Below are 25,561 nucleotides of genomic sequence, written 5' to 3'. Positions count from 1 at the left end.
AGAATTTATCCACAGAAGCTTGCTCAAAGGCCCATAACTCAGTTTTATTTATTTTAAAAGAACAATTTAGGACAGTTGAAAGAGTGCATAGAAACCCAGTCAGATTGGAATTTAGGTCCACAGGGAACGTGACATCATGGGAGGCGTAGTCCGGCCAGTGTGCTGATCTCATGGGAGAGAATGGAAGCATATGGAACACAGTGGCAGCTGAGGAAGATGCATCGATTAATGTTGACTCAAAATGACACATTTAGCTTAGATTTTCCCAAGTGAGGGTGTGGGGTGGGGTGGGATTTAGCATAATTGACACATTTTTCTATCCAAAAAACCCTTCAGTAGAAAATTCCCAAGCAACTCTGGTTAAACTATTGTCAGGAAACAATGAGTTTCCTTGTCTTTTATTCCTTGTAGGCATGTACCTGTCATTCTTTTTGTCTGTAAAGCACAATGAACCGCTACTGGACTGTATAAATAACCATTGTATGCTAGCTCCCATCCTTTCTTTCACCTTCACTTTGCTCTTTTCCTCCTTTGTGGTGTCTCATATTTACCTGCTTGCACTTCTGAGTGAGAATTTTTAAAAATATTGATTATTTCTCTATACTGGTGCCAAGATCTGGGGAATGAGAGAGGTGTGAGAATGGTGCATTTTACTGTCCCTTCCAGAATATCATTTGCTCCTTGCTTTTCTTAGTCCAGCTGTAATTAGCCTCCCTGGTAGTGGTGATGCACCATTTCTTGGATAGTGCTAACAGACAATACTAATTAATATTAACAACACAACTCAGTAGAGAGACTGGCTTATCAAACACATCTCCTCCCATTTACAATTGTGTGGACCACCTCTCCTACTGTTCATGATGGTGCAGCACTTACATAGTGCCTACAGCAACTGTTAAATGCAAGTTGAACCTATTTTTAAGCTGCATTTTATTGCAGTTCAGCAGCAGGAAATAAGTAGTAGTACCCAGCACCACATGTTCATCCAGAGTTCTGTGAACCACTAGCAATTGTCCTCCAGACCACCCACCAATGGTCCTCAGACCGCAGTTTGAAAACAACCATACTATTCTGTCTTCTATTCAGGCTATTACAGCATGACCGTCACTATGGTATCTGAGCACTGTACAAGCATGCCTTAAGTGATGTGTCACATGTTCTTTCCTTCTCTCTCTCTCTCTCTCTTTTTCTTCCCCCCCGCCCCCCGGGGAAGGTTTTGTGCAGATTTTCTTTATTGGCTGGTGTACATTGTGTTTTTGTTTGTTAGTGAAAGAAAGCAAAGTTGAAAATATGCATTTGACACTTGGAACTAGGGTGACCAGACAGCAAGTGTGAAAAATCGGTATGGGGTGGGGAGTAATGGAAGCCTATATAAGAAAAAGCCCCAAATATCTAGACTGTCTCTATAAAATCGGGACATCTGGTCACCCTACTTGGAGCAGAAGTGGTGGGTTTAGGGATACTTTTAAAATCCTGTGGGATTTGGTCTCACAGTCTTGACCCAACCCCTGAAAACGTATTGTTCTACTAGACTGTATATCAGTCCCACCTACATTTGCACAACAAGGATTGTTAAAGAATTAAGAACCTGATTATTTAAAACATGTCAGTCGTAGGTGTTAAACTTTGTTATCTAACGGTGGCTTGTTAAATCATTTTTTCCTATCTAAAACAAGTTAAGACAAGTACAAAGATAGCTGGAAATTTATCGTGTTTAGTCATTCCTCCTGGGAGCTCTATTTTCAGAATTTTTCTTCTGCAAAGATTATCAATACACATGTGGTGTGAAGGTTGTCTTTAAATTAGCAAGGATAAAATTAGCAAGACTCTTTTATAGACACCATGCGGCAGGCTGACTTGAACTTCAGTAATTCTTTGCAAGGCTGCAATAAATGAGATGAGCTTTCAAGAAATTTTCAAAATAAAAATTCCTTGGCTCCTTCAATGGGAAGGTAATGGGCTTCAACTTGGTCACCATCAGAGGCTGAACCTGGGACCTCCAGAACTATTTCATGTGGCCATCAACAGCTTGAGTTAAAGGACAACATGCCTTGTGTGGCTGGGATAAGAGACTCCTAACTTCTGTGGATCAGGCACAGATGGGGCTTATGTTATACACAGCACTGATGTTTTTCCAGTGACTCTAAAACAAGCACAATATGAAATAATAGAGGACTAAATGAACAAACTTTTTTAATTCACCAGACTAACAGCCATATACCTTGTAGGTTCCATTCTGTCCAAATAACCTGGGGGCTTACTGCCACTGCACGTGCCTGACAAATTATAATAATATTAGATTCTATTGATTATTTCACTCACATATTTTAATGCAAGAATGAGACTGTTCAAGACACTGGATTGTTAAAGAATTAAGAACCTGATTTCCCCCCCCCCTCCCCCCACAGAGGTGAGCAATTGAAGTTGAGGGTGCTCAATATTTCTGAAAATCAGGACTAAAAAAGCATAATTTACATAACATTAAATGTTTGCCAAGTATTGGATTAATTTAACATGTGGAGAGAAGACTTTATTTTGAAGCATAATTTCTCCCCCGTCTCCTAATCTTTTTCAGGTGGATCTGGAGCCAGAGGGAAAAGTGTTTGTGGTAATCACTCTTACAGGCAGCTTCACTGAAGGTAAGAGAAATATTTTGGCTTGTTTTCAAAGATGTTTTAAAATCCATCATTGCTTAAGTTTAAGCTGCCACTCACTAGCGTACTGTAAATATTGGGGATGATAGTATTCTTCATGTAAAACTCACATACCACTGCACACTGAAGATTTTGAGTAACAAGCATAGTTTTGAAGAAACTCTTCTGGACTGCTTATTTTGAATACAACATGGGCCTTTACCAAGTGAGCTGATTCGTGCCTGATCTGGTGCATTTCTCCCAGGTTGTCCTTCAAACTGATTGTTTCATTCACTTGAAATTTCTATGTGAGTACCTTTGACTGAGTGCGCCAAATATGCAAATTTCTTCCTAGTAATCTTCGTTCCATAATTTCACAAGTGCTTCTGTTTCAAGAAAAACACATAGTACTGGACATCTATAAGCCTCTCGTGCAAAAGTTGCTTTGAAAATATATTCTTCATTTGTTCTTTCCCTTCTTATTTAAATTTACTTCTATGACTACCCCTTTTGTGAAATGTTTTCAACTTTCCAGTTGTTTGTTCTGATAACAATTAAAGCATGCTCAGGTATGTATGTGAACAGAGCTGACTGCTTTGTTACAGTAAATCATGAAATCTGGAATGCCTGCTTGGAAAAGACAAAACAGCTTCTTTCCAGCATGCATGTGTGCTTAAGTCGCATTGACTGGAAATGTGAAGGATTTGGGGCTGATCTGTAATAATTTATTAATATTGTATGTGAGCTGGTTATGAGATAGTAAATGTGTGACTATATTGGATTATTGGGATGTTTACTGTATGCATACATTGGTTTAGCTGAGCAGCAGGGCTGTTTGGAAGGCAACATAATAGCTCCAAATAAATAACTTCCCACTAAACATGTTGGGGGTCCTTGACAGACAATGTCTGAGCTATTAGCTGGGAAGATTCTACTTCCAGGTGCCAACCAAGTTACAAGACTTGTTTTCCCAGTGCTCAGAAGGATTGTAAACAGTCACCTGTCCAGAGTAAGGTTGTCAATTTTAGTTGGACATATTCCTGGAGGTTTCTTTGATTAACATAATCTAATCTTTAATTAAAATCTTCAATTCCTGGAGACTCCAGGTCAGTCCCGGAGGGTTGGCAATTCTAGTCCAGAGGCAGGGGCAGCTGTCAGGCAACTATTCACAGGGGAGCAGACTAAGACACCTGGGTGGGAATGTGAAGCCTTTAGGCCTGCCAAAACTAACAGGGGGAATGGTTAGCTTTAGGGAAGACAGACGTGGGTCTAGGCAGTGAGGATATTTAGATTGGATATTAGGAAAAACTTTTTCACTAGGAGGGTGGTGAGACACTGGAATGGGTTACCTAGGGAGGTGGTGGAATCTCTTTCATTAGAGGTTTTTAAGGTCAGGCTTGACAAAGCCCTGGCTGGAATGATTTAGTTGGGGATTGGTTGGCCCTGCTTTGAGCAGGGGGTTGGCCTACATGACCTTCTGTGGTCCCTTCTAACCATGACATTCTATGATTCTGTTTTAGATCAGGGGTCTCAAACATGCGGCCCGCGGGGCTATTTCCTACAGCCGGTGCCTGCCCCGCTGGCCTACCTCCAGGCCAGGGGTGGGCAAACTACAGCCGCAGGATTGCCCTCCCCCTTGAGCTCCACACCGCTCCCTGAAGCGGGTGGCATCATATCCCTGCGGCCGTGGGGTGGGGGGGAAAGAGAATCAGAGGGCTCTGTCTGTGCATTGCCTTAGCTTCCATGCACCACCCCCCGCAGCTCCCATTGGCTGGGAATGGGGAACCGTGGCCAATGGGAACTTCGGAGGAGGTACCTGGAGTCGCGGCAAGCAACATGAGGAGCCCTGCATCCCCCTCTCCCATGGGCTGCAGGGACATGGGTCTAGCCACTTCCCGGAGCGGAGCGGGACCAGGGCCGGCAGCCTGCCCTGGTCCTGGTGTGCGCCACTGCCACCCCGGAGCCTGAAGCCCTCCTGCACCTCAACCCCCTGCCCTGAGCCCCATGCCTGCACTCCAACCACCTGCTACGCTCCTTCTGTGCCCTGAGCCCCATGCCTGCACTCCAGCCACCTGCTATACCCCTTCTGTGCCCTGAGCCCCATGCCTGCATCAACCAACCTGCTACACCCCTTCTGCACTCCACTACCTGCTGCACCTCAACCCTGCCCTGAGCCCCTTCTCACCCCTACACCCCTTCTGCATCCTGAGCCCCTGCTGCACTCAACCCCCGCCTGCACCTCAACCCCCTGCCTGAGCCCCTCCTGCACCCACACCCCATGCCTGCACTCCAACCACCTGCTGCACCTCAACCCCCTGCCTGAGCCCGCATGCTGCACTCCAACCACCTGCTGCACTCAACCCCTTGCCCTGAGCCCCATGCCTGCACTCAAACCACCTGCTGCACCTCACCCCCCTGCCGGCCCCATGCCTCACTCCAACCACCTGTACAGCCCTTCTGTGCCCTGAGCCCATGCCTGCAACTCCAACACACCTGCGCACCTCAACCCCTGCCGTGAGCCAAATGGCCTGCACTCCAACCACCTGCTACAGCCCTTCTGCACTCCAACCACCTGCTGCACCTCAACCCCCTGCCCTGAGCCCCATGTCTGCACTCCAACCACCTGCTGCACCTCAACCCCCTGCCCTGAGCCCCATGCCTGCACTCCAACCACCTGCTGCATCCCAACCCCCTGCCCTGAGCTCTCTGCTGCATCCCACACCCCTTCTGCACCCTGAGCCCCCTGTCTGCACCCCAACCACCTGCTGCACCTCAACTCCCTGCCCTGAGCCCCCGCCACACCCCTCATGCACCCAATGGGGGCAGGGAAGGGGCCGAGTTGAGGTGGGGACTTCAGGGAAGGGATTGGAATGGGGGCAGGGAAGGGATGGGAAGAGGCGGGCCTCATGGAAGTGGTGGAGTGGGGGCAGGGCCGGGGGCAGCGAGGGGGTGTGTGGCCCTCATGGTAATTTGAGTTTGAGACCCCTGGTTTAGATGGCTCCACTGTTCTGGATGCTCTGTGACTCTGCACTTTATAGGACTCCGAAGGATGCATAGCTACTGACCCTGCGTCCCATCCAGTTCCCATTAAAGTTAATGGAAGGATTCCTATTAACTTCAATGGAAGCTGGAGTGGGACTCATAATTTTGCTAGAATAGTCTTTTAGTATCTGGCACAGGTGCTATATTCTGTTTCTTTATTCAAACTCTGCATTTCTCCTACTGTTCATACGTTCACGGAGTCACACAAAGATCTGCTGGTTTTGGTCCTGGTTTTGGTTTGAAAATCCACATACTATTTCTCAGTGGCATCATTTGCATTCAGCTTTTTTCTGGTGTCCCTGTCCATTAAGCCATGTGTTGTGTTATTCCAGACCTTAGTGCATGCTACCTGTGACGTTATCTCATAATGTTTGTTGTGCTTGATTCAGATTTCCCCCTGCTCCCAGCTGTTCCAGAGTGGGAATTCACTCCCAGGATTAGGAATGAGGTGGTAGCACTGCCATTCTTTGCCAGGGAAGGGAAATGTAAACACAGAAGCTGCTCAGAGGATGTGCTGATTCTGCACATCGCCAGGGTGCTCTAGTCTCGCCTCAAACCTAGCTGCCCCCTCCCACTTTGTGGGCTGTGCCAGGCGACTGCAGCCCCTGATAGGCGTGGGAGTTGCTCACAGCTTGGACCCTCACTGTGGGTGGGCCTCACAGCCTGGCTTCTCCCTGTAGAAGTCAAGGAACCAGGCCGTGAACCTGACCCACTATTGATAATCTTCTCATAGTGGATTTGACTTTAATGAGGTATCATCTCCTGCAACAAATTATTTATAAGTGAATTCATCACTCTTCACAAGTGATGGAGAATCATGTCTCAAAGAGCTACAGCACAAGTAGCAGTGCAAGCTTCCTTTTGTGTCTCAGCACCATCTTGTCAGTGTGTCCCAGCCTTCACCTGAAGAGACCGCCTCCAGGGGTGAGGAAGATAGCTTTGTCCTCCTGCCCAGTTATTCATGATTTATAGAGCTCCAGCATTGCGCCAAGTGTCCGGGGCAAAATTTTCAAAAGCGTTTAAGTCTCATTTGCCAAAGCCACATAGGCATTTTCAACCCAGAGTCACTTTTAAATATGGGGCTTAGGTTCTAAATCCCTTGATCATTTTTGAATATGTTACCCCCCTGTCAGTCATTTCACCTCTGTGAGTCTGCTAACAAGAGTGCCACGGCTAAGTGCTGTGATGCAGATGCCTGTCTGATAGGAGTCTATCAAGTCGCAGGTGACAGAAAAAACTTGCAATCGATGATTTAAAAATTTCCATATCCCTGTCAGAGGCTGACTGGCCCTTAAAAAGGAGTTGGCCCCAGCCCTGCCCATGATTTATCAGCTGCCTCCCAGCTGCAGGAGGGCCTGCAGAGTGTAATCCTGCAGGGAGCAGGCTAGGAAGGAGGAGGCTTGCCTTGACACCTAGCCAGATGGCCTACAGAGAGTAACTTTGTAGGGAATAGATGGGGCCTCTTTAGAAGACCTCAGGTCAGGGGAAAGGACGTTATTGCAGTGTTGAACTTGTGGCAAATAGCCTTATTTTGAAGAACTAAAACTAAATGCCCAAAGAAAAAGGGACTGGAATCCTGTGGCTGGACAGTGTTTTTTGGTGTGTGAGCCAGTGAGGTAAGCCCACTGGCTTGCAATACCACCGCCAGTCGCTGAGCTCACACAGACACATGAGTGTTCATTTTCTGCATTGCATAAAAATTCTCACCCGACATCCAGTTAGTCTGTGAAACAACCTTAACTCTGACCTCATTTGGTTACATGTAACAAATAAGACAAGGTAAACGTACCAGTGCAAGCATGTTTGTACCATAAAATCGCCCCAGTTCACTCTAGTTAAACTGGTGAAATTCTCTAGTAAAGGCAAGGCCTTCTTCTAGCTGAGGTTGGAGTTGAGTGGGGAGCAGGGAGACCAGCAACTTTGCCAATGTTCCCTGGGATGTATTTCTAGGCTGTAGTGAGCCTGAGCAGCATGGATCCCAATTTGACAGGGCCGCTAAAGTCCATGACCCAGAAGCCATGAATCACTGGGGTTCACCAGATAAAGAGGCTGCCTGCTTAGCCAGCTTTGGATGTACCTCTGTAGGTAACGGGTGAGGGAGAGGGAAAGACAAATTTCACCCAATGGCCAGTCAGGATTAATTCATCTGGGAGTTCCATGTAATGCCTCTGCACGTCACGGTCATGCACGTCACGGTCATGCAGGGGGGTCAGAGTTTCAGCAGCTTGATGTTGAACTTCAGTCTGGAAATGGTTCCCAAAGAGCATTGTTTTTTTATTTACATTATATAGGTAAAGTAGCTCCCTCCTTCAATTTACTAAACCTATCACGTTATTCCACACGCCTACATAACAAAAATGTTAACCAATTACGCACTGGCATCTATGTGTTCTCCTTCCTGCCCAAGTTCTTTCCATTTTATTTTTCATGCCCAAATTGGAACTTAATTGTGACCTTTATTTATACACATGGTCAGCATAAAGTGCAGGTCAGAGCTTACGTTACCATTTGTTGAGTCTCTTCATGTATCCTCCCTAATTTTCCAGCGTCTTTACAACCTTGGTGGATATAACTCTTGTTAGGGACATTTTTGAGGTGAGGGTGCTTTATCGGCAGCAGAACATTCCTTTTTTCAATTTTAGTGGTGAACTCCAAGTTTCAACCAAGGCTGGTTTAATATGGGGTTGATCAGGTCTCAGGCCTACATTGGGGGGGGGGGGGTGACAGAGAGAGAAAAAATCTGGAGTGCGTGGGGACAGTGGTTTCTTTCTAAAAGAGCATTTAAAAATGTTTCATCTTCAAAAATCAGTAAATACATCACCCAACAAATAATAGGGAAGATTCAAACTACTTTTGTTCTCTCTCTTTTTTTATTTATATATAATTATAATATATATATATATATTTATTTTAAGAGGAGGTGGGTGGGCTGGAATCGTCCACATTTTCCCACCCCCCCATTATTTCCTGCCCAGGTTGAGAACACTGACATAAATTATTATTTGCTGGTGGTTGTTTCTACTGCACCAGTGAACTGTACAGGATTTGGCTGTCCAGTTGCTTATGAGAACCACAGTGGAATACTGGATTATATCATTTCTACTCTAAGGAAACTGTATTAGCTTCCTTGGGAAGGGGGAACACAAGAGACAGAGCGGTCCAGTGACTTCTTGTGTGACCTCTTTAGCATGTCTTAGTGTGTGTACCTCAGTTCCTCATCTGTAAAATGGGGACAACAGTACTTCCCTACTGTGAGAGATATTGAAACTGCATGCAGTGTATCATCTTTAGGGATCATATTGTATTAAGTGCATGAATGGTTTATATATCACTATGGGCCAGTGACTGTATGCAACCTTGGGGGAAGAGGGTTACCACAGTGCACCAGGAACTAAAAGAAGTTGGGAAGTGATTAGGGTGAATCGCTCAGGTTGTAAACACTTCCAGAGAGTTACCACCCTAGGGGAGGCTTGATATACTGGTTCAAACTTGATTTCCCAGAGACCCCAGCAAAGAAAGGACTTTTGGCTAAAAGGGCTGCATTTAAACTGACTAAGAGCCTTCTTGCAGTAAACAGGCAGGATTTTCTCCCCAAAGGCCCCAACCATTGGAGAAGGGTTGGAAAGGGCACCATAAGACTGATGGGTGATCTCTGGTAAGATTTAAACATGTATAGTAATGTTTATTGTTTTTTACAAGTATTCCATGTAATGCTTTCCCTTTAAGAATAAAGGTGCTTGCTTAAAAAGAGCTGGGTGATAACTTGTAACTGCTGGCAATACGCTGTTCATAGCCCTTGGAGAGAAAGCAAGACATAGGGGCTAGCCTGTAGTCAGACTGGCTTGCTGGGGATATCACAGTGTAGGGCAGGCAGCTGCACAGCCTTAAAACCCCAGTCAGCAGGAAGAGAGACATGGATCTCTGCCCAAGAGAGGTGGTGGCTGGGAGCTAGAAACCTTAAGTGGGTGCCCTCGAGTAACTATGGAGGGAGAATTACGTGTTCAGTTATCCTGAACCTGTGACACCTACCTCACAGTGGTGTGCAGATAAATCCCTCCCTATATTGATTACCCTCTTTTAGCCCTAGTGTTACTACTCTATTCTCAGATCCTATTTCCTTCGCTGGACAGCCCATTGATATTATTTAGTGGGGACTTGGTGGAAGGATATTCTTCAGTCAGCTCCAAGTGGATGCTACTGAATATTAATTTAACAGAATAGCATCCTTGTTTTTCTTTGAAGACCTCCTTACTTCCTCAAAGGGAAACTCTTGTGAGGATGGCTCATCTTTCTTTCACCACTGGCTTGCTGTTCTGAGACATGGAAATATGCCTGTTACTCGGGTTAAAAGTACACATCTTTTTTGTTAGGAGGGGAAAATGGTGCCATAGGAAGAGAGAAAAAGGGACTGAGGATAATTTAGCCATGGTCTCTCTGTTTTCTAGCTGCATTGAGTAAATGTGCTCGCATCTCTGTGCAAAACCGGACTTGAAAAAAATGTTTTGCTCTCTCTGCTTATTATTCTGTACAGACTCCACTCCTATTCAGCTTATATTTCCTGTGTGAACCCACCAAGACAGAAATAAGTAACCTCTGTACCTCATACTGTGATCAGCACATGCTTGACACACACATGCTACTGACCGAGTTCCTGCTAGCGCTGCGAACATTGCACAAAGCAACTTACGGCAATTTGTTGCTGCAATTAATACACTTGTGGTGAAAAGAAACGCCTGCATTTTTTATCTATTTCATAGTCCTTTTTCATCTTTTCATGTAAATACAGGTCAAGATTTTCAGACGAGACTAGTGATTTTAAGAGTCCAACTTGAGACACTTCAAAGAACCTTGATTTTCCAAAGGGTTGTGCTCACACTTTCTGAAAATCAGGTCCTTTTAAAGGCGAACACCCAAAATCACTAGTTACTTTTGCAAATATTGATCATCAATGATCTTCCATTTAATGTTACATTTTTTTATTACATTGTTTTTTGAATGGGCTTTTAATACTTAGGTTTTTTTGTTGTTTTCTCCCCACTACTTAATAGTGGATGGTTTCTGCTAGATGCCAATTAATGCCCATTCAGCCTCTGATACATGAACATGAAGCATACGTTGTGGAGCCCTTTTCTTGAGTAGCATGACATAGGGACACTTTGTACACAGGACTTAGATGGAGCAGATACCTTGTCATGAGAGAGTGACTCCATCTCATCAGTGTCTTATGGCTTGGGAAAACCCATCTGAATATTGGTTTAAAGGCAATCACCTGTGTGCCTTTTTTGATACAGCTCCCTAGGCACTGTGTGATCACTTATATGATCCATAAATTTCTGACCCTGCCTATATTTTAAATCTCTTTAAAAAATCCACTTCTGCTTTAAGTCCCTCTGAAGCACACTGTGCTGCCTACAATGAATCTATCTGTATAAAATTACCTAACTATTTCCCCCTTCTCCTAACGTCTGTCTGCTTTTGATCTCTCTGTCCTTATACTGTGAGCTCTCCAGGGAATGGACTGTCCCTTCTTCAGTATCTGTAAAGCACCTGGAATGTCCTGCATGCTACCACAAACAAATATGTTGTATAGCCATGAGACATTGCTGATATAGTTCCATACTCTCTCATCACCCTTTGTAGTCCCCAGCACTTGTTTGATGTTGTGCCTTTTATGGCACTTCACTCAGATTCCTTTGTTGGTCTGTGTGAAATGTGACACTCTTCTTCAGATAAGATGAGTGATACACAGAGTTTGTGCAATTTACGCAATTTACCTTAGTAGTTTTGCAGCTCTGTCAGTGCCCTCTACAGGTATTCTGTGAATCAGCCATGATTCAGAATGAATAGAGATGAGCTATAAATTAAGACCTGCCATCCATTTCCTGTTCCCATCCCCTATTCTACTGAATACTGACTTTGGTTGTAAAAGGGGAAACCAATAATTTTTACACAGTAGAAAGACCCACATGTAGTATATATTAATGACTCTCAATACTAAGTTATCCAATCACACTCCCAGAAATCAGTGGGACACCTCATGGACTTATAGTTTTGCATCTGCTTAAGTGCTTTGCTGAGGTAGTGCCAGAATGAGCACAGAGAAACCCCTAGTATGTAGCTGAGAGATGGCATGAAGCTCATCTCCTTTGGAACTCCAGTAACACAAAGACTGACTCAGTCCACTGGCAGGCTACTTTGCACATGAAGTGTGGCATTATGCTTACAAAATATACACACATTATTATTAATTATTTGTATTACCATAATGCCTAGAAGCCCTAGTGACAAACCACAACTCCTGCGTTTGTGTAGCACGATGAACAAAAAGTCTTGCACCAAAGAGCTTACAATTTAAATATAAAATAAGAGACAACAGATGGATCCAGACAGATGGGGGAATGCCAGGAGACAGGTGCTGTGTTGTCTCACTATCTTGCTTCTTAGGGCTGGTCTACACTAGGGGAAGGGACCGATCTAAAATACGCAACTTCAGCTACGTGAATAACGTAGCTGACGTCGAAGTATCTTAGATCGAGTTACCTACCATCCTCACGGCACGGGATCGACGTCCACGGCTCCCCCTGTCGACTCCACTATCACCGTTCGCGCTGGTGGAGTTCCGTAGTCGACAGAAGCGCGTTCAGGGATCGATATATCGTGTCTAGATGAGACACGATATATCGATCCCTGAGAAAGCGATTGCTACCCGCCGATACGACCAGTAGTGAAGATGTACCCTTATTCCTTTCCATTTTGACCAAGGTTACTTGAAACCAATACTATGAATTCATTCTATTGAGTTGATTTAATAATGCAAACCTTACAGAATATAATAATCCGTGCCATTTTAGTGCTTTGGACTCTTTTGAACTTGCCTTTTTTTTTTTTTTTTTTTTTTTAAATTGCCACTCAAGTGTGTCTTGTGGAAGTGGGATGTTATACAGAGTCCCGTCCCTTTCCACAAATTGCTCAACCTTTTTTTTTTTTTTTTTTTTTCTTAAATTGCCACTCAAAAGCATAGTTCTGTCATAAAATTCCATTCTGGGTTCCCCCATCCTTTCTTGTAATGACTGTCCTTTGTTTTAGAAGAGCCAAGAAAGAAGAGAGACAAATTCAAGCTATAGGCTAGAAATAGAACAAAGAGACTATTCAGTAGACAAGTACATTTGATAGTGCAGATTTGGCACCTGTTCCTGAATATTTAATGAAGGTAGGTGCTCCTGAAGCCAGGACACTAGAACCTGCCTCTAAACCAGAAAAACCTCTGCAATGTGTAACTCTCAATCTTAGGCAGATGGTGTATTTTGAATAGTAACGTATCTTTTTTTGAGCAGGTATCTTTAGTTTCTTTAAAACCTCTTTTTATTCTCAAGTGTTTTTCTTTTATAATAATAATTAAAAAATTGTCATCTTTTCCTCTGTCTGCTCCTTCCCCTCCTCTCCATAGGCACCTGTAGAGGTTTCAAGACAGGAGATATTTAGTTACGCTGATTTTATTGGGTCATCAACACGTTCACCTGACAGCTAGAGACAGTGTTGAGACCACTGCCTATTATGTTGACCGCTGTTGTCTCACTGTTTCCTTGAACTCCCCCATCTTTTTGTATCCATCTATTTGTTGTCTATTGTCCTTACACTGGTCTGGCCAAACTGAAAGGTTATGTCAGCATTGCTATGTTGGTCAGAGGTGTGAAAAAACCAGCAATGCTAACCTAATTGCCAATGTAGATGCAGCTATGTGGATGGGAGAGGGCTAGCTAGCGTCATTGGGGAGGTGGGGTTCCTACACTGACAGAAAACCCCCTTCTGTTGGAATAAGCTGTGTCTACACTATTGGGTTATGCCAGCTACACTATAGCAATGCCAAAGTAGTCTCCGTAGTGTAGACATGCACTTTTATTGTAAGCTCCTTGGGGTAGGGATAGTCTTTTTTGTTCTTTGTTTGTACAGGGCCTAGCACAATGGCATTCTGGCCCATGACTGTGGCTCCTGGCTCTACAATATTACAAATAATAATAATAATATGGACGTGCACAAGGATTGATAAGTTTCCTCCTCCCTGGCATCAGCTCTTGGCTCCCTAAACTTTCACCCACAAATCACATGGAATTTTTTTTTAGGCTTGAAATTATTTCCAGCCCATTCTCGTGGCTCCAGTAAACTGATAGCTCTGAACCTTTGGATGTGTATCTCAACCAGCTTCTGAAAATTTAAAATGTAACCCCTCATTAGTTACAACTTCTGTCTGCTAACATCAAGGTGTCTCATCCTATATTTAGACTGTAAACTGTTTGGGACAGGAACTGTCTTTTTGTTGTGTGTAGAGTGCTTAGTGGAATGTGCTGTTGCAATACATATAGTAAGTAATAGTGTAACTTAACAGGACCCCCTGTATACGCTATGAAATGCCACCTTCTATTGGGAAGTCCACACAAGACAGCAGCACTGGCGCTGTTAAAACAGATTTGGTCTAACAGTAGAGGAATCTGATCTTACACGAAGTGCCCGAGAAGTACTGAATGCCTGTATTTCCCATTAAAGTCATTGGGAGCTTATATGTTCAGCACCATGCAGAATTTGGTTTGAGCTGACCAAACAATGTTTTTGTGCCCATCTGAGTAGAGCCCAAGGGTGTAACATGATCTGAGAACACAATTAAACAATGGTCCAGTTCACTGTGAGCATGTCAAATATTGTCATACTATAGTTGGGTCAGGCACCATGATAGGTTTCAATAGCATAGAAAACCAACGACTAAGACTGCAGCATGATGCAGATCAGCAAGGAGCAGTTTTATTACCATAAGAGGATGGATCTGGAAAAATAAACGTTTAAGTAGTTACCAAGGGAATTCATTAGGCGTTGCTGAACGGTCACTTTACACTGCACAAGAACATGTGCATTTGTAGAGTTGGATTTTCAAATGCGCTCAGCTCTGCTCCTACTGATGTCTCAAAGGTCCGTTGATTTCCATGGGAGCAGAGAAGGGCAGTGCTGAGAGCTTTGGAAATCCCACCTCTATTGTTACCTTGACAGGTCACAAGAAGCTTGCACAACCCGAAAGACTTTCAAGCTCAGCAGATACCCCAGCTCTCTGGATGGCAATAGGAAGCTTGGCTCTGAAGGCCAAACTGTTCATTCATCAAAGCAGAGGCCAATGACAGGGATGGGCTAGGTCCAAAAATTAAGACTGGGGAAGATCCTGGTCCCACAGATTTCAGGAAGATTTGGATTCAGGTTAAGGAGAAGGCAGAACATAAAGAGCCTGATCCCAAAAAGTACTGAGCCCCTGCAACACCTATTAGGGCCTGATCCCGCACTCACTGAACTCCATTGGATTTGTACTATTTAAATTCAATCAGGACTATAATGTGAAGTAAGGGAGCTCAGTGGCTCTGAGATCAGGCCACAAGAGGGAATTTAAAAGGCAGTAGTGCCAAAGGAAATGTATTGTAGAAAATCTCCATCACGGAGGAGCATGACAACTTCCTGAGAAGTGTCCGTTGGGCTGTATGATACCATGAGCCAGAGGGACGTGCACTCTTTGGTCCCCGTCACAGGGATTATTTTCACAGTGATTATTCATTAGCATTACAGTAGCACCAAGCAGCCTCAGCAGGGACCACTGCACCATTGTGCTCAGCACTGTACAACACTAAGGCCAGGTCTACACTACGGGCTAAGTCGACCTAAGTTATGCAACTCCAGCTACGTGAATAATGTAGCTGGAGTTGATGTACCTTGGGTCGACTTACTGCAGTGTCTACACCATGCTGGGTCGACGAGAGAAACTTTCCCATCAACTTACCTTATGCTTCTCGTTCAGGTGGAGTACCAGAGTCGATGAGAGAGAGAGATCAGTGGTTGATTTTAGTGGGTCTTCACTAGACCTGCTGAATCGACCCCCTGTGGATCGATTGCCACAGTGTCAATCCACGATAAGTGGAAACAAGCCTTTAGTTAGAGAGCCCCTGCCCAGAAGAGGAAGATAAAGGGTGGAGACAGGGAAGGATTTTTTTCTTTCTTTTTCTTTTTTTTAGAAAAAAAACCTCTGGGAAATTTCCCAGAAGGAAAAAATATTTAGTCAGAAATCTGAATATTAAAACACTTCATTCCAAAAGCCAAACTGTTTTGTTTTGCAGAGTTTGTTTTTTGGTTAAAATGGAAGTTTTCTGCAGAAAAGCAGACATTTCACCAAATCCCCAAATTTCCATCAAAAACAGTTTTGTCAGGAAAGTATATGACCAGCTAAAACTTCCCTTTTTTATACATGGGAAACTTAGATCAAGAGATTGTGATTGGCCCAATATTACACAGGGAGTCTGACACAAAATAAATATGGGTCTCCTGAGATCCAGTCCTTGGCCTTAACCACAGGGCATCTTTCCTTCCTTCCTGGAAATAATCCACTTAAGTTTAGTAATTATTGGAATAATCCCAGCACGCAGAAAGATCTTCAGATATAATTTAATGTTAGTCATGTTATATTTAAAAAAATAAACATGGGCCACAGACGTGCGCCTACCCAAACCTTGAGGATCTTATATAAATTTAGCAAATATCAGGGTTAAATTATATCCTCAGCTAGCTGTGTTGTGTGATATTGAAGCATATATATAATATACAAGATCACCATCTGTTCAAAGATCTCGGAATTTCTGGCCATAATGAGGAACAGAGTTTTTCACTTCATTTTAACATGTTTTCTTGTCCGGGTGCTGGTGGCTTACTCAACATCATTCCCCTTGAAGACATTACTTTAATGTTAGTGTTATACCACAACAAAGTGGATTGACAAACTATATCCAAAGGGACAAGGGTCTGAATCTGTCAAACTCTGTGATCTTGATAGCTTGCAAACTCTGGCAATGGAAAGCAAAGATACAGAGGATGAGTATTTGCTGGACAGCTTGTGCGTAAGACCTAATAGGCTCATCCAGTATGGAGAGTGATTTTTAGAGAAGAATGCAAAAATAGAGTGTGCCTTCCCTCAGTATACAACTGGGACAAGAAAATACCAACAGCTAATCTTTGTTCAGGCTGCTTGTCCTTTGATAATGTGTTGAAATACTGAGTTCCCCAGCTTGCTTGGAAAAGTTCAAATTGATGTTTAAAACAGGCACATTATTTTCTCAGACTTTAAGGGGATAAATGAGAGTGAGGTGAGACCTAGTGTTGGAGAGGTTGGGGGATTGTTTGAACGCTGGAAGGGGGATTTCTTTCAGGATGGGTTCCCCATCTCATATGAGTTGTAGTTGTTTGATGATACCCTGTATAAGTTCCAGTGTGGAGTGGTAGGTGACAACTAGGGATGTGCAGTCAGAGGGAGGCTTTATTTCTGTATTGAAGCAGGTTCTCTTGGGTATTTGGGGGTCCCTTTCCATGACGCAGTCTAGTTCTCTGGTGGAGTGTCCTTGCTTTCTGAAGGTGGTTTTAAGCGTGTTAAGTTGTGTATCCGGGTCTTTGTCCTCAGAACATATTCTGTGGTATCTGAATGCCTGGCTGAAGAAAATAGAGTTCTTGGTGTGTTTGCGGTATACTAAGTAGGAGTAGAAAGATGATTGTATCTGTGTATATGGCATTGATGAGATCAATACTGCTTAGAGTTCTGGTGTCCACATTTTAGAATATTGTTGAAAATTTGGAGAGAGTGCAGAGAAAAGCTACAGCTATGATTTGAAGTTTGAAGAAAACGCCTTAGAGCAATGGTTCTCAACCCGTGGGCTGTTTGCCGCCCAATCAGAACACAACTGCAGCCCATGTGACATCCTCAGGGCCATGCAGGTGTTATATATAGTGTGTGGATGCAGCCCGCATAACACACAGAGAGCTGCATATGTGATCCACAATAGTGGATAGGCTGAGGACTAGTGCCTTAAACTGAAAGACTTAAAGAGCTCAATCTGTTTAGTTTATCAAAGAGAAGACTGAGATGTGGCTTGATTACAGTAAGTACCTTCATGGGTAGAAAATATTGGGTACTCAAGAGTTGTTTAATCAAGTGGAGAAAGGCATGAAAGAACCAATGGCTGGAAATTAAAGCCAGACAAATTCATATTAGAAATGAGGCACACATTTTTAACAGTGAGTGATAAACCAGTGGAACAAACTATCAGGGGAAGTGATGGATTTCCTATCTCTTGATCTCTTCAGTACTGGATGCCTTCCAGGAAGATATGCTTTAGTCAGACACAAGTTATTAGGGTCAGTATAGGGATAGCTAGTTGAAATTTAATGGTCTGTGATATACTGGAGTCAGACTAGATGATCTAATAGTTCCATCTGACCTCAAAAACTATGATTAATACAGGTTGTAGATTTCAGAGTAGCAGCCATGTTAGTCTGTAGAATTTCACATAGAGATTCCTGAACTGAACCCAAGAACTTGTGATTGAAATAGAGCATATAGTTTAGAAAGACATTAAATCTTGAATTATAGACTTCAAGTGATAGAAAATTTGTGATATCCCTTGGACACCTCTTTCAATGGTTTGTTACCTTTACTGTTAAAAACCTGAATCTTTCTTTCTTGCCTGCCTGCCGCTGGACCTTCTTATGGCTTTGTCAGCTACATTCAAGAGATGTCTAGTATCAAATGTGTGTATATCTGTGTGAATAAGTTTGCCTCTTAAGTTTAGAGTCTTAACCTTCTCTTTGATAAACTAAATAGATTGATCTCCTTTAGTCTCTCAATGGAAGGTGTTTTTTCAGATCATGAATCAATCTTATACCTTTTCGGTGAACCCTCTTCTAGCTAAATGCTTTCTGGCTATATTGGTGGAAGTCTTAAGCAGAAATTGAAAGAAACATGCACCAAATCAGAGCTCTGTAATAGAAGTGGTAACTGCTCTCTCAATGATTTCCTTTCAAAAGAAAAGACAATTTATATATATATATTTGTAGCTATTTTTTAAATTGAAAATAGAAGAGGAATATCATTCTTCTCTTGGTGTTAGTGATAGGCGAACCTTAAAATGTTAGGAGGCTCTGATAGGTATTCAGTGATGTATGAAGCCTTTTCCAAACCTCTGTGGAGTAGAAATGGGGCTCTAAATTTTACAAAATCAGATTGTCTTGTGATATTTCTCATAGTCACTATTTTTAACTAGGCTGGAAATAACTCCAGAGCAGATTTTCTTATGCTGTTTCAGTACTTTTGCTTTAGCTGAAACCAAGAAGTGCAAAAGTGTTGTGAAAATATGATGTGCGGGGGTGTGCCACCTACACTGGATTTGTCTGATCTTCAAAGTAAATAAATAAATTAGGAGCTTGGTTCAAGTTTATTGTGAAGGTTCACTTCAAATTTTGCTGTGTCCAAATCAGTTTCCCTATAGTTCCACAGTGAATTAGGGTTAGAACTGGGATTAGAACTCAGGATTTTGTCTTCCAGGCCCGTTCTCTTTTCTATATCCTATGCTATTCATTTACAAATAAGTAATAAAATCAGTGTTGTCTTAGTCATGTCACTAAAATATTTTTTCCTATTGGCTTTCTTTTGTTAGTTAAGTAAACATGCGATTCTTTTAAATGGGAAACTGTAGCATGCCGCTTTCTTGTCTCACATATTTCATAATGCCTGAGAAGCTTAATCACAAAGCCAGGATGCAATCATTAATTAATACTGTCAGGTGTAACAAGTTACATGCTAATTTTTGTGTTCAGTTCTTCATGTAGCACTTCATACAGAACAAACTACATGGTACAGAGGATGCCTTGCCAGGGAAGGGACCCCTGTTATTAGGAAGAAACAGGTAATAGTAAGGAGGTTTTCAGTTATCTGAAATATAGATAGTTGGGTCTGTGATGACTGGAAGAATCGCATGGTGAATTGCCTGCTGGGTGCAAAAGTTGTGGACCTCTCGAGACATCTAGACAGACTAATGCAGTTCTGGGGAGGAGCCGATGGTCAAACGAAACAGTCAAATGAAAGAGTCCCATTCTCAGGTATATCACATGAAGGCAGATAACTGAGTATTGACAGATTTGATAAGTGCTTGTACACAGATGCAAGAAGTCTAAGTACTAAGATGGGTGAAATTGAATGCTGGGTATTAAATGAAGATCTTGAAATAATAGGCATTACAGAAACTTGGTGGAATGATATTTTATCAATACCAGACTACAAAATATATAGGAATGACAGAGTAGGTCGCACTGGTGGGGGTATGTGAAAGAAAGCATAGACTCAAATTTAGTATAAACCTTAAATCAATCAAATAGTACCATAGAATCTCTATGGATAGAAATTCCGTGCTTGAATAACAAGAGTGTAGCACTGGGAATATGTTACTGACCACCTGACTAGGTTGCTGCTGGTATCTGTAAAAGGCTCAGGGAAAGTAGGGCGGCTACAGAAATGGAAAACCCAATAACAATGAGAGACTTCAGCTGTCCCCATATTGATTGGGAACATGTCACCTCAGGATGGCATGCAGAGATAACATTTCTAGATATCATTAATGACTGCTTCTTTGAGCCATTGTAATTAGGTGACAAATCTCAGGAAATGTCCCAGATTGAGATCTCAGTAGAAGAGGTTTTAGAACAAATTGATACATTAAAAAGTAATAAGTCACAAGGACCAGCTGGTATTCATCCAAGTGTTCTGAAGGAATGCAAATATGAAATTGCAGAACTGATAGGTTACATCATCATACCACAGTTGTTATTTAAATCAGCCTTTGTATCAGATGACTGGAGGATAGCTCATGTAATGCCAATTTTTAAAAAAGGGGTCCAGAAGCAATCCCGGCGATTATGGGCCAGTAAGCATAACTTCCATACAAGGCAAATTGTTTGAAACTATAGTAAAGAACAGAATTATCAGATATATAGATGAACACAATATGCTGGAGAGGACTCAACCTGTTTTTTTATAAAGGGAAACTTTGCCTCACCAATCTATTAGAATTCTTTGAGGGGTCAACAAACATACAGACAAGGATGAACAGTGGATGTAGTGTATTTAGATTTTCAGAAAACCTTCAAAAATGTTAATCACCAATGTCTCTTAAGCAAAATAGGCAATCATGGGATCAGAGGGAAGATCGTCTCATGAATCAGTAACTGGTTCAAAGACAGGAAACAAAGGGTAGGAATAAATAGTCAGTTTTCACAGTGGAGAGAAGTAGATAGAGGGGTCCCCCAAGGAGCTCAACATGGACCACTGCTGTTTAACATATTCATAGATGATCTGGAAAAGTGGGTAAACAGTGAGGTGGCAAAGTTTGCAGAGTATACATACTTACTCAAGATAGTTAAGTCCAAAGCTGACTGTGAAGAGTTACAAAGGGATCTCTCAAAACTGGGTGACTGGGCAACAAACTGGCAGATGAAATTCGTTGTTGATAAATGCTAAGTAATGCACATGGGAAAACATATGTACAAAATGATGGGCTCTCAATTAGCTGTTGCCACTTAAGAAAGAGTCTTCATGCATAGTTCTCTGAAAATATCCACTCAGTGTGCAGTGGCAGTCAAAAAAGCTAACGATGTTAGGACCCATTAGAAAAGTGTTAGATAACGACAGAAAATATCATAATGCCACTACAGTATATAAATCCATGGTACGATCGCACATTAAATACTGCATTCAGTTCTGGTTGCCCCATCTCAAAAAAGATGATATATTAGAATTATAGGTGTAGTTTGACTTCTATCTTTGGGGGTGGGGGGCAGCTCCACTTGGGCCAATGGGGCCATGAAAGGGACAAATTCTATACTTGCGCGAGGCTTGCAGTTTGGGGGTGCAGCACCGCCCTGTCTCCCCCCTCCCAAAAAAAAAATATGCCCATGATTAGAATTGGAAAAAGTACAGAGAAGGCCAACAAAAATGATTACGGCTATGAAACAGCACTCATACAAGGAGTGATTAAATAGACTGGGACTGTTCAGCTTAGAAAAGAGACGACGAAGCAGGGATATGATAGAGGTCTATAAAATCATGACTGGTGTGGAGAAAGTGAATAAGGAAATGTTATTTACTCTTTTACATAACACAAGAACTAGGGGTCTCCGAATGAAAGAAATAGGCAGCGCGTTTAAAACAAACATAAGGAAGTACTTCTTCATACAACACACAGTCAACCTGAGGAACTTGTTGCTGGGGGATGTTGGGAAAGCCAAAAGTATAACTGGGTTCTAAAACAAACTAGATAAAATCACAGAAAATAAGTTAATCAATGACTGTTCGCCAAGATGGTCAGGGACACAACCTCATTCTTTGGATGTCTCTAAATCTCTGACTGCCAGAAACTAGTACACCTCTACCTCGACATAATGCGACCTGATATAACACGAATTTAGATATAATGCAGTAAAGCAGTGCTCCGGGGGGTGGGTGTGGCTGGGCACTCCGGTGGATCAAAGCAAGTTCAATATAACACTGTTTCACCTATAATGTGGCAAGATTTTTTTTTGGCTCCCGAGAACAGTGTTATATCGAGGTAGAGGTGTACTAGATGACACAGGATGGATCACTCGATAAATTGCCCTGTCCTGTTCATTCTCTCGGAAGCATCTGTCACTGGCCACTGTCGGAAGACAGGATACTGGGCTAGGTGAGCCGCTGGTCTGACCCAGTATGGCCGTTCTTATGTAATTGCCTGCTGGGTAGACTGGGTGTAGTGGGAATCCAGAAATTCTTCTTTTAGGTATAAAACAAGAAGGTATAACACTGCAGGAAACAGCCAATAATTTATAATATGCTATGGTACTGAGCGAATCATAAATAATTCTACAGTTGCAATACGGATTTAAAGATGTGACTGATTATTTTTTTCTGCACAATATTATTTTTCTATTCTACATCAATTCTCCACTGAGCATTGTCCAATTATTAGGGATATTAATATCCATTCTTTTTGTAATAGTTTACCACAAAAAAAGCTATTTACTACTTTAATCCTGTGGTTGTCAGTAACAAGAATTGGGAATAAGTCACTTTGTGCATTCGGTAATAATTTCTGTAACGTAGTTTGGTCACAACCATGTTTAAACTGTGCTTAGGTGTGGTTCAGAGGAGTAAAAGGATTACAGAGAGTGATGCAGTGTCTACACTACAGAGTTTTGTCAGTAAAATTTAGTCAACAACGAAAAAGTGCTAAAGAAAATCGATATTGCATGTTCACACTACGCTCCCTCTGTTGGCAGAGTGCACCTGCACGTGGGACACTATCATTGACAGTGAGAGCTGTGCACTTTGGGTAGCTATCCCATAGTTCAGCTCACCACCATCTGTCGCTAGGTCTTGTGGGAAGGCCAAATGGATCTCAGTGCATCACGGGTCCAGTCTCAACATCCCATGATACATTGTTTTCCATCCCAGCATTCCATGTACTTCCAACTTCGATTTGCAGCATTTTTCAATGCTCTTGTCTGCCCCACCATCTCTGTGTGAAAGGATGGATCCTGCACTGCTCTTCAATGCTCTGCTGTCATTAACACATCACAGAGGGCAGTGAAGTTAATCATGAAGTTCCTAACTCAACAAGATTCACTGACATGCTGTCTGATGTGGATAGGAGCAACATTTGATTATTTTTGGCATTCACGGAACGGCTGCACATAGTGGACCATCACTTTGTGGCTCTGGAAACTAGCACTGAGTGGGATCACATCATCATGCAGGGTCTGGGATGATGAGCGGTGGCTACAGAGTTTTCAGATGAGGAAAGCCACCTTCCGGAAACAATTGGAGGTCATTGTAGTAGATAAATCACTCATGAGAGCAAGCAAGGATGCTTCTTATGCTGCTCGCCTGTGTGCCAATTTGGTCTCTGCGCAAGTGATTGCAGAATGGTGCGGGAAAGTTTCCTTCAATGGGGGAAGGAACAAAGCAGCTCTGCCAAGGAATCTTTGGCAAAGGATTGATAAATATCTCCAGGACAGATTCCTAGAGATCTCTCTGGAGGATTCCTGTGAAATCTAAGTGTGCATCAAATCCTGTTCTATCGCACTGCTTAGCTGCACAGGAAAATGTCCTGCACACGTAAACACATTGTACATTTCTATGCCCTCAAACCACCCCTGCACTGGAGAAGGGCTAACATAGTGCCCATCTTTAAAAAGGGGAAAAAGGAGGAGCCGGGGAGCTATGGACCAGTCAGCATGACCTTGATACCTGGGAAACTACTAGAGCAGTGTATAAAACGTTCAACTTTCAGATACTTGGAAGATGAAGGGGTGGTCACCAGCAGCCAGCATGGATTTATTAAACCAAATCATGCCAGACCAGCTTGATTTTGTTCTTTGACAAGGTAGCTGGTTTGGTGGATGGGGGAATGCAGTGGGCATAATATATTTGGATTTTAGCAAGGTTTTTGACACAGTCCCACATGACATTCTGATAAGTAACGGGAGAAATGCAGATGTGGTAGAACTACCATTAAGGGGATACATAATTGGTTGAACAACCACAGAGAGTAACTATTAATGTAATGATGTCAGAATGGAAGGAGGTTTCAAGTAAGATTCCACAGGGAACATATTAATTATTGACCTGGATGCCAGAATAGAGAGCATACTGATCAAATTTGCGGATGACACAAAGCTAGGGTAGGTTTGCAAACACTTTGAACAAAACTAAAATTCAAAGGGATCTAGATACTTTGAATAATTGGGCTATAGAAAACAAAATGAAGTTCAACAAAGACAAATGTAAAGTGCTACATTTAGGGAAGAGAAACCAAATGTGTGCACACATGAATTAATCAGGAGGGGTGAAATGGAAGAGCCCTTGGAAAGAAGAATAAGAATGTATTACTGCTCTTTGACGCCTCTTGGAGAGGGAGGAACACATCCAATGGAAGGCCCGCCTCCATTCCTGCAAGTTCCCACAAGTCGTCAAAGCGTCATCATCAGTGGGATCAAAGGCCACTGTGGAGTTGATAAAATAAGCCAGGGCATTTGCCCCTCTTCATCTCTGGAAGGAAATCATCAACCATTAGTAGCAACTCCATCTCCATATTGTCCCCATCTCTACAACCGTAATTCGTGGAGTAAGGATATCTGGTCATGAAGATGCAAAGGGAGGTGCTAAGCAGCACCTTCTCGATAGCCTTACCCGAAGAAGGGAGGTTGTTGGTAAGAGGGATAGCTCAGTGGTTTGAGCATTGGCCTGCTAAACCTAGGGTTGTGAGTTCAATCCTTGAGGAGGCCACTTAGGGATCTGGGGCAAAAATCAGTAGTTGATCCTGCTAGTGAAGGCAGGGGGCTGGACTCAATGACCTTTCAAGGTCCCTTCCAGTTCTGGGAGATGGGTATATCTCCTATTATTATAGGTTGGGGAATATGTATCAACTAAGGTTTGTTAGAGGAGTTACAATTACAAATACTTTTTTTTTTTAATCTCTCGGTTAATTGGTTTTCTATTCATTTAATATGGCCTATGCTGATTTGTGTATAATGCTAAGTTGTAGGGGGGAGGAATAGCTCAGTGATTTGAGCATTGGCCTGCTAAACCCAGGGTTGTGAGTTCAGTCCTTGAGGGGGCCATTTAGGGATTGGGGGCAAATATCTGTCTGGGGATTGGTCCTGCTTTGAGTAGAGGGTTGGACTAGATGACATCCTGAGGTCCCTTCCAACCTTGCTATTGTATGATTCTAAGGTATCAGAATGATATGCAAAGTCCAGTGCCTTACAGAAATCTAGGTAATTATGTCAACATAATTACATTTTCCCATTTAAAAAAAAGTTTGAACAAAAATTTTTCATTTGAAATTTGTTAGCATTTCTTTTAAAAAATCTGAAACAAAAGTTTGTTTTGATTCTAATCAAAAATTTTATTTCACTTTTCAAAAAACAATCTTTTTTGTTTTGAAATTTTAGATTCAACAGAACCTCATTTTTCAGTGGTAAACTTTTCCTGTTGAAAAATTTTGACCAGA

General features: G+C 42.5%; 1 protein-coding gene across 1 annotated transcript in view; it reads left to right on the top strand.

The window, feature by feature from the left end:
• PRKCH (protein kinase C eta) overlaps positions 1-25,561 on the top strand; it is a 159,150-nt gene that overhangs the window by 28,340 nt on the left and 105,249 nt on the right. The window contains exon 2 of the mRNA XM_032789194.2: positions 2,576-2,639. Within this exon, the coding sequence (XP_032645085.1) occupies positions 2,576-2,639 (64 nt within the window). The remainder of the gene's footprint in view (positions 1-2,575; positions 2,640-25,561) is intronic.

Source organism: Chelonoidis abingdonii, chromosome 4, assembly GCF_003597395.2.
Source record: "Chelonoidis abingdonii isolate Lonesome George chromosome 4, CheloAbing_2.0, whole genome shotgun sequence".
NCBI classification, from domain to species: Eukaryota; Metazoa; Chordata; order Testudines; family Testudinidae; genus Chelonoidis; species Chelonoidis abingdonii.
Note: the sequence above shows the minus strand (reverse complement) of the source record. Positions and strands in the feature narration are given on the sequence as shown.